The following is a 10,073-nucleotide window of genomic DNA, read 5'->3' as shown; positions in this document are numbered from 1 at the left end:
GGAACCAGTCTCTGGGTCAGGGAATCTGAGGACTCCTGGGGTTGCTACCATAGCCCAGACTAAGAAAGGGTCCCCAAATAACCAACATCCAGATATGGGCAGTGGCCTTCTGTGACTCGGATGTAGGAGTGGTCCTGGAGACAGGATGGGTGGGTGTCCGTGATGGTGGGGAATGGTGAGGAACTGCTGTCCTGCAGTTAAAGGTCTGGTGCCCATTGAACCCCACTGCGTGGTCACATGCAATACATGGGGTTGACTAGGGGTTCTCTCCACAACAGGGAAGGGATAAAAAGGTGACAGGGACAGAGGCAGGAACTGAGGGCTAGGAAGCACAACCTTTTTCATATCTCTTCCTGGCAGGACCCATGGGCTGCCTGGTCACTGTGTGGGTCCCGTGGCCACAGCACAGAATGAACAGGTAGACAAGCAGTTGGTCTCTTATCTTTATTTCAGGGTGTGTTTAGATGGGGGTTCTGGCAGCAGCCACTTCCGAGTCTTAAAGTATTCCTTCAAATCTTCAAGGCGGAGTGGGGGGAAGTAAGGACCAATTCGCTTGCGTATCCACCACTTGTCCTGGGCAGCGTGCCGGCCCCCGGGGAGGCTGAACTTGTACCGGTAGTGTTCTCCTCGGATCCACCTGCAGGGCACAGTGTGTCAGCCTGTATGTCTCTGCTTCTTCCCCCAGGCTCCTCTATGTCCCAGAAGGCCGGCCTAGGCCCCTGCCATCTGTGGGTGGCAGCTTCATGATCAAAACATTCCCAGGCCTGTTACAGATCTGGGATATAAAACAGTACATGTGGGGTTCTATGCTGTATCCTGGGATTGAGGGAGCCCCTAGGTGATGCCCTGTCTTCATGACCCACCCTCTCCAACTCATCCTACCAGGGTGTGCACAGGATGCAGCAAGCCTTGATACTGGGGCGGGGGCATGCTAGGTCTTTTTGGGTGTGGGTCTTGAGGCAGCATTGATCCTGGGTGGGGCTGCCATCCTTCCTTCTTCTGGTGTTCAAACCTGAATGGGTCAGGATCCCTGAGGGAGGGTCGGACTGGGGAGTCATGAGCAGAGGCATGCTGGACTCCACAGGTGGGCACCAACAAGGGAAGGCTGTGCCTTGGAGAGTGCCACAAAGTCCCTCTTCTCCTGAACCTGGGATCCTGACCCCACATTTCCGAAGGCTGGGGAGGGCAGAAATGCAGGGCCTCTGGGGAGGCTCCTGTTGTGCAATCATTCTATCTTCTCTGAATTAGCCCTCTTGCTTTCATTTTCTCCTCAAGTTATGGTCGAAGGTCTAGGGCTACAGGGCCTGGACACTCCAGCCGATGGGGGTGTAGTGTGTGTGAGGGTCCTGGTCAGGGGCCCAGTGCTGAGCCTGGGAGGTTGGGAAAGAGCAGGGCCTGGTGCTTTCCCTGGCAGGTCTGTGAAGGTACTGAGGAAGACGTACACCACCCCTGGAAAGTTCTAGAACCTGATTGTGCTGGTTAGTGTTTATCAATGTGACCCAAAGCAGTGTCATCTGAGAAGATGGGACGTCAACCTCTGAAGCACCTGGATCAGACTGACCTATCTATAGGTGTGTCTGCGGGGCATTGTCTTGATTAGTGACAGGGTTGGGAGCTCAGCACACTGTCCTGGGCTGGAGAAGAAAGCAAACTGAGAAAGCCATGGGGAGCAAGCCCATGGGTCTCTGTGGTGCGCTGTGGTCTCTGCTTCAGCTTCTGCCACCAGCTCTGAGGCTCCTGCCGTGGCCTTACCTCAGGGATGGCCTGTAACCTGTGAGCTTTCCATGGTACTCATCAGCCATGGAAAGCAAGCAAAGGGCACACTGACTGTAGCAGGGTGCTTAATATCAGGCTCAATGGGCAGCATCTTCCAAAACTACACTGGTTATGCCAGCTAGGACCTGACACGCACAGCAGCTAGGGCCTGATACACACAGCAGCTAGGGCATGACACGTACAGCAGGACATTCTGTCTCATCACTCTTCCCCACCATCTATATTCTTTTGGTCACTGGGCCTCGGGACTGACTTCTTCCACTCAGCATGGCCTTCTAGATGCTCACAGGTACCTTGTGCTGTGCTGCTGGGCAATAAGCAGTACCCACGGCAGGAACACGTTGAGGCAGGCATGTCCTATGGTCTGGGAGGAAGGGCAGCTGTGCCGTGTTCAAGCCTTGGCTGTCAAAGCTGCTGTGACTGTGTATTTTAGAGGGATTGGTCTCATGCTGGGTTAAATGGCTGTCCATGGGCCCCAGCTAGGCTCAGCTCAGCTTTCGTTTCCTAAGGCCTGCGGAGTAGTCCTCCAGGGAGGCTGTGGTGCCTGCCTCCCCAGCAATCCTGACGGTGCTCCGATGGCTTTAGTGTGTTCAAGCTGACACCTCACCTTGTTTCAGCCACATGGAAGGAGAGTGGCGCCTCTCTGATGGAACCCCCTGCTTCTCCCTGCTCAGATCCTTCCCACACACCCTGCTGGCCTCACATGGGTGGCACACTCTAGGTGACTGACTGGTCCTGCTGCTTGGTGGTGCCATGTTTCATTCGGGTGCCTGATGTTTCACACTATGCTGCTGTAAGGGGAGTAAGGGCTCTCTCACTGCAGCTGTTCCAACTCTACCATTTTCTTCCTGTATTTCACAGCTTTTCATGTGCGTCCTTTACTAACGGTACCCCAGTCCCTGCCTCAGACGATCATTACTGTTAGCGTGGCGTATCCTGTTATTTCACTTCTGACTGGTCCATATCGATTTGAGGTGAGCCTGCATGTATGTGTGTGTACCACATGTGTGCCTGATGCAGTGGAGGTCAAGAGGGTGTTGGGTCCTTTAGAACCGGAGTTAGAGATGATTGTGAGGTACATGTGGGTGCTGGGACTCAAACCTGGGTCCTCTGCAAGAGCAGCAAGTGCTCTGAACCGCTGAGCCATCTTTCTAGCTGCCCCCCCACCCCCTTTTCTTCTAGGGGTTCTTTTTTGAAGGCTGGTGACATGGATCAGTAGGTAAAGTGTTTAAGTTTGATCTCCAGAACACACACACACACACACACACACACACACACACACACACACACACGCATGCGCGCGCGTGCATATATAGACATACATAGTCTGATTATTGTGGTACACACTTGTAAACCCAGTGTTGGGGAGGGGAAGGAAAGAGGGGATCCCTAGGGCTCACTGAACTGGTGAGATCTGGATCTGAGTGGCTTTTGGCCCTCAGTGGCAAGGTGGTGGCTCTGGCTCTGGTTGCTCAGCCCCTTCACTGTCTACAGTTTCTAGATGTTTCCTGTGCCTTGGTGTGCATCTCTCCACGGTTTACTCTCTGGGGGTCCCTTTGTTCACTGACCTCTCAGTTGGGTGGGCGGGGGGACTTCCGCCAACTTTGGGAAACTTCACCAATGCTGTCCCAGCCTGAGCTGGGACTCTTCCTCTCAGGGACTCTGCAGATGCCCCTTCTGGATCTTGTTGCTATTCTAGCTCCACCCTCTGCCCGGCGCTCAGCTGGTTGTCTACACAGGCTGCGGCTGCCTCCTCCTTTGCGCCCCAGCTCCCCACCCCATCTGGTGCTTCACCCCAGGGGCTATGCTTCTTGACTCCTTTGGTTCTCCCTCTGTCATCCATTTTTTTGTTTTTTGTTTGTTTGTTTGTTTGTTTTGCTGACTCTTTCCATGATCGTAATCATGTTCCTCACCACCTCATGACTGATGTGGGAAGAATCAGCCCCTGTCATCCACTGACTGTCTTTCCCCAGTCAGTTCGATGGTTCTTATGTTTTTCTTAGCAGTTTGGGTGTTAGGGATCCCAAGTCGTGGTTGAACCTTCTGTTGTGTGGCTTCTCCTAACTCCATGCTAGAGGCCCAGACCTTTTATCTGGCACCCTGGCACTACCAGGTAAAGGTGGTGATCTAAGGCCCCCACTGACCACACGAAGCCAGGCTGGCACTGTTTGCTGTGGTGAGTGTCTGAGCCAGCACAGGGCCATCCTGTGAATGGCTTCTTTTTTTTTCAGAGTGGAGTCCAAATGTGCCTGGCCCTTCCTGCTAAGAGGGACCATTTGTTTCCTGGCTTTGGCAGGATCACCCTTGCTGTGTCTTCTGTCTCTTCTGTGGCTCCTCTCTGGGCACTTGATGCTGCTTCATCTCCACAGACAGGAAGCAAGGCAGCAAGAAAAGCTGATGCTGTTGAAGGTTGATGCTGGGGGTCCTGGGGTCCCTTGCTGTCACCCCCCTACACACACTGTTCAAAGCTCCTGTGTTTATTTTATGGACAGCACCCAGGCACAGGGCAGGGTAGGGAGGAATCTGGCTCATCCTCTCACGTGGAGACTCCAGAGTCACCCCTCATTTGACAAAAGTCACAGCTGGCAGTGGGGGCAGGCTAAGATCACATTCAGCAACCAGGCAGAGTGCGATGATGGCCCTGCTGCTGGGTCGTGCTCTGTGGCATTCACTGTATTTCATCTGCCTTGCACATACACTAAGAGGAAATATCAATTCTGTACTGAGTCACACCGAGGGCAGCCGGACCTGTATCTTCACATTTGCAGCATCTGCTTGCAGGCTTCGTTTCCACAAGGAACACCTGACCACACCCTCAGAGCCTCTGAATCACGTGACTTCACCCTAAGCCCAGGCCTTCCACCTATTCCTGGCAGGTGGGACACAAACCCAAGACAACAGCCAAGAGGTTGGTCAGCGAAAAGCTTTCCTGAGTCTGGAAGGGCAAAGGGCTACGTCAGAGATGTTTGCTTACTAGCAAATGTAGAAATGTGTATCCATTCCAGTGTGTGCCTAGTTCAGATCTCCTGGTGGCTGCAGGGTGCTGGACAGAGGGGAGTGGAGGGGAGGGGAGTGAGGCTGGTGGTCTGTGGGGAGGGATGTCCCCATACTCCCAGTGCCACAGTAGGCAGTGTGAGGAGGCACTTGGCCGCATCCCTTGCCTGGGCTGCCACACTCGCAGCTGCTCACAGCCACTCGGCTCCCCTCCTGACAGCCTCGACAGCTGTGGGCAGCTCCAGGTGCAGCTGTCCTGAGGCTTCTCCAGGGAGACAGGACTGTGTTTTCTGTCAGCATCAATGGTAGTCTGGGTTCAGGGGAGGGACGGGGCCAGTTCAGGACTGCTCAGTCTTCTAGTCTCTGGCTGCTACTGAATGCCATATCATGTATCTGGGTGCCCAATCCAGGCCCTAGTGGACACTGCCCATTGATCACAGACTTAGTGAATAAGGAATCTCTTACCTGGGGGGAGTCCTGCCCTCAAAGGGGTTGAGGGCGAGTAGAGACAGAGCCTCAGCATCACCAGCTAGGAGCTTACCCGTCAGGTGGATGATCCACTCGTTTTGCTCATAGGTCTGGAAGGATAGTGTTTGTGAGGTTGGGTTCGAGGACAGCTACTCCCCAGTAAGCTGGCACCCACCATGGTGTGGCCCGACTCAGCACACTCCCTCCTCTCCTGTGTTCCACAGCTTGGCTGGAGTATGGCATGTGCCAGGATTGGGTTCCTCTGAGGGCTCACTCTTCAACCTTCCAGGAACTGCCTGCATCCAGCTCTTTCTGGGGAGTCTTACCTGAGGGTCACTCACTCATGAGCCAGGCCCAGCTGTGTTTTCTACCTGGCTCCCTGCCCTAGTCTTAGGTGTGACTGTGAGAGGGACGAGGACAGAGGCATTGGATCCTACAGGACCACAACACTGGCCTGGGCCTTGGGAGACCTGAGCTATGGCAGGAACCTTTCCCAGGCAGGTGTAGGTCAAGGCAGGGCCTGCTCAGTGCCTTGGGTGGTATGCGACTCTGAGGAGAGGACCCTCTCCTCTATGACCCTCTTGGTGGGCGTCTTAGCACCCTTGGCAAAGAGCAGGCGCACGATGGGTACCTGGAAAGCTGCAAACCACATTAGCCAGTCCAGGCGGTAGTGGTATGGAGAGATGAGGCATGGCCGCCTCCAGGGGTCGCCTGGTTTGCACTTGAACTCATAGTCTTCCCACACTGCATCAGGTGCACTGGCATTGGGGCTCGCCGTGCCCTGCAGGATCACCTCAGTCCGCTCTTTGGTGATACTAGAGGAGATGAAGGCGGCTAGTGAGTCCACGGTATCTACCTTTCCCCCAGGTGGAGAGGGTGCTGCCTTGAGCTCATGCTTCCTCAAAGTGTGTTGGGATGGACAGAAGGGTGGAGCCCAGTGCCCAGCCAGGATGCTGGGCCCATACCTTCCAAAGGCCCCGTAGGTGTTGACGATCCTGAGTGGGTTGAAGGAGGTGTTCATGACCTGCCTGGAGCTTAGGAGGTTGATAACCACGGGTACGCTGAGCCAGGCCACCAGGATGCCCAGGGAGATGTTGACTGCTTGCCGCACCAAGCAGCCTAGCCCAAGGGTCGGGGTGGGGGGATTGGTTGTCACCAGCCAGGCTCCCGATCCCCGGGCAAAGCTACACTATTCCTTCAGAAAACCTTGCTTGCCATTCTGCTTTTCAAGGCTCAAAAAGACCTACACACATACCCAGCTGGCCATGTAAAATGCTGCCTCCCAACCCATGGGCTGGGGAAGGTGCCCTGAGCCATAGCCTGTTATGCCTGAGCTAAGAACATTTCCCAAAGCCAGTGTGAAGAACGAAGGGTGACTGTCTAAGCAGGGGGAGTGGCTAAAGGGACAACTGACCTTGGCCCAGGCCTGGTAAAGTAGGCCTAGATAGTAGATGCTCCCTCCCAGGGCCTGTGGTACCCACCCTTCTCTTCTGAGTGCTGTGACCTGGTGGCTACCCAACCTTCCGACATATTCATGAGGCATACGCAGGAGAGTTATGGGGCTGACAGGGGTGGGGGCCTGTGTTGCTGGTTTACCTATGTGTCTTGGATTGGGCTGGACCCTTTGTGTATTTTCCCTCTGCATCTCCAGGACTTGCTTCTTTAGGCCTCGAGATCCTGAGGGAAACAGGAATCCCAGAGCTGCATCGTCGAAGCAGGCAAGGCTGGGCACGATGGTGAGCCAGTTCAGGAAGCTCAAGTTCCCACTGATGATGAGGACTACCTGTGGATGCAGACTCACACTGTCATACGCTTGGGAGCCAGGGCTGTCTCCCTCTATGTATCTGTGCTGGGTGCCCATGCATCAGTAGCCCAGCAAATGCTCCAGAGGGGCTTCTGAGCCCCTCTGTCATTTTCTCAGCTCTGTCCCCAAGTCCTCTCTAAATGTGTAGATTTCACTGAGACCCCAGGTGCAGAGCCTGCTATGGATGGATGCAGAACCCACATAGGAACTGGCAAGCCCAGGAAAGGGTGGGGAGGCTTTGGCTTGATCTATCTGTGTGGTGGCCTGAGCATCCTGGGCTCCCTGGGACATACCATGGGGACAGCTCTGAGATAAGGTAGGCCTAGTGGGAAGGGCTTGAGGTACAGATCTGGCCTGGAGGTTGGGGTTCACAAAAAGCAAAACAGGAACAGGAGACAACACGGTGGCCTAGGGCTGAGACCTGGAGGACAGTGGCAGCTGGCCAGGAGTCACAAATGAGGAGGACAGAGACTGGAAAGCCTGGCTTCAGCCTAGACCTTTAAAGAGACTGAATGGACACACTGATCACATGGCAAAATACACCTGCACTGTGTGTGGCTCAGTGGCTTCCAATGAGGCTCACACCATGTGGTTTATGTTAGTCAGATAACCCTACTCTGAGACATTCTGTGGAGCCTGATAGCAGGGAGCACCCCTCACACTCTGATGATAGTGGGCTCTTTTGAGCTTTACAGAATGGGAGCTACAAGGTGGCTTCTGGGATACTGTGGAGGGTCACCCCATAGGTGACATCTACCTCAGAGTCCTTGCTTGTGCTCCTGCAGTAGACATGACCTGCGTTGAGCCACAAGGTAGACTACTTTCCAAGATGGCCACCATAGGGCTTCACACTGCCACAAATGTAGGAGGGAGAGGGCTGAAGGTCCTGGTTCAACGCTATTAACATATGGTGCTGCCACCTGGCTTGCAGCCTCAGGCTGATCACCCGCACGGATCAAGGCCCTGCTGCTCAGAGGTGTTTCACCCTCTTTTGTCCCCCTGAACACTTGGGGAGCTTAAGCATTTCCTAGCATCCCTTGTTGGCTATGTACACCAAGACCACACAATGCTCACCTTGTCATTGGGTAGTTGGAAGGTTTAAGATTATGCAGTTTACAACCAGAGCTTTCTATACTATCGGAGAAGCCTCTATGCACTCCACAGTGAGACTTCTATGGGCACAGGGCCAGTTACTTCCCTCCCTTTTTGGTATTCATTGTGGACGGACATGATTTATATAGTATCTAGATAGACAGGTTCTATTTATGTCTACTATGATCTAGGGAGCAAAGAGTCGGGGGGGGGGGGTGAGGGCAGAGAAGGCAGCTCTGACTTCCCAGAGTTGGAGGGAGATATACAAAACTGGTTGAACTGTGCCTGGGAGCCCAGGGGACAGAGAAAGATGTAGAAGAGCTCCTGACCATGGTCTCAGTAAGACTGCTCCCTCATACCAAGGAATGCAAGCCCTGGTTCCCTGGGGTGCCGTGGAGGCCGTGTACGTGCCTGTGGAAGACATCTGAGCATCCCTGCCTGTCCCTAGAAGCTGTACCGGCCTGCCGTTACCTTCTGTGACTGGCCTGGTCTGCAGCCTAAAACCTCACTAGACAGCTGGACATTGCTTTCGTATGGGTCCATCTTTTCTTGCGAGCCAGTGAAAGAACCCAAGTGGTTCCAACTTCTCTTTCTTTTCTGGCTCTGGATTGATTAGACCATGAAGTGCATCACTTCTAGGCCAGGTGCTCTGTGACCTGTGCATTTACTGTTGTCCCCCACTAGGGGAACCTGAGGAAGCGACTTGTTTATGTTCCTCACTCCAGGATGCATCTCATGTGGACTGAACGTTCTGTGTAGCTGCATCTCGACACTCCGCTGTCTCCTGCTCAGCCTCAGCTTCGTTCCTGAGTGTGTGCAGCTGCATCTCGACACTCCGCTGTCTCCTGCTCAGCCTCAGCTTCGTTCCTGAGTGTGTGCTTGTGTGTGTGGGGAGAGAGTGGTTCACTCTCACACATTCATTTAAATGTGTTGCATTTAAAATGTCATCCCGCCACATGAAATGGAGTCCTGGAGTAGGGAACATGAACAAATCAGTCCCTCGAGTTCCTCAAGTTAGGGCTAACAGCGTCAGATCACAGAAGCTCAGGAAATCACGACCAGAACTGACTTGAACAAACAACACGGGTCCCGATCCAATTTCCAAAACCATCGAGAAGACAGATCACATGGAGGAGGAGGGACAAGAGTGACATCAGTGACACAGCTGAAGCGAGGAGTGATGGAGAACGAGGGAAGGACACCCATCCGAGGTGACAAAAAGAAGCTTTCAAACAGCTAGGCGTGGTGGTGCACGTCCCAGAACTCAGGAAGACATGCAGAAGGGCTGCAAGCTTAAAGCTAGCCTAAGCTACATGAGGGAGTCTATCTTAAAAAACCAAAACCAAAACAACAACAACAACAAAACAACCAAACAAAAACAAACAACAAAAAAATATCCCACAAAAAACAGTGAGCTGGGTGTGGTGGCACATGTCTCTGATCCCAGCACTTGGGAGGCAGAGCTCTGTGAGTTTGAGGTCAGCCTGCTCTACATAGTGAGACCCTGTTTTTTTTTTTTTTTTAAAAAAGTGAGAGATGCCCATCTAGTAACTGTAAAGAACAAAGTGAAACATTCTTCAGACAGACCCTGATTTCTTTATAAGCACAGTGCTGAATGGTGAAGTGCAAAGACCTAAAATTTAGGTCTTTGGGGCTTGGAGAAATAGCTCACTGGTAAAGAGCATTCGTTGCTCTTGTAAAGGACCCAGCTTCTGCCAGCACCCATGGCATGAGGTGTAAACCTGCCTATAACTCCAGCTCCAGGAGATCTGATGCCTTGCTCTGGACTCTGCAGCATCTGCACTCACATGCTCACAACCCCATCCCCACCTTATACATATATCTAAAAAAATCTTTAAAAATTTTAAGTCTTAGCCAGGCAGTGGTGGCACATGCCTTTAATCCCAGCACTTGGGAGGCAGAGGCAGGCGGATTTCTG

The 10,073-nt window shown here is 53.3% G+C and overlaps 1 protein-coding gene across 3 annotated transcripts in view; it reads right to left on the bottom strand.

Annotated features, from left to right (window-relative positions):
- Positions 1-429: 429 nt before the first annotated feature.
- The window catches only part of Lmf1 (lipase maturation factor 1), an 80,132-nt gene continuing 70,488 nt past the window's right edge, over positions 430-10,073 (bottom strand). For all 3 annotated transcript variants that reach the window (XM_031350662.1, XM_031350663.1, XM_031350664.1), the window contains 5 exons: positions 6,835-7,021; positions 6,204-6,357; positions 5,870-6,053; positions 5,236-5,348; positions 430-637 (listed from right to left, as the gene is read on the bottom strand). In XM_031350662.1, the coding sequence (XP_031206522.1) occupies positions 445-637; positions 5,236-5,348; positions 5,870-6,053; positions 6,204-6,357; positions 6,835-7,021 (831 nt within the window). In that variant the 3' untranslated portion in view covers positions 430-444. The remainder of the gene's footprint in view (positions 638-5,235; positions 5,349-5,869; positions 6,054-6,203; positions 6,358-6,834; positions 7,022-10,073) is intronic.

The sequence above is a fragment of the Mastomys coucha genome, unplaced genomic scaffold, assembly GCF_008632895.1.
Source record: "Mastomys coucha isolate ucsf_1 unplaced genomic scaffold, UCSF_Mcou_1 pScaffold5, whole genome shotgun sequence".
Lineage (NCBI taxonomy): Eukaryota > Metazoa > Chordata > Mammalia > Rodentia > Muridae > Mastomys > Mastomys coucha.
Note: the sequence above shows the minus strand (reverse complement) of the source record. Positions and strands in the feature narration are given on the sequence as shown.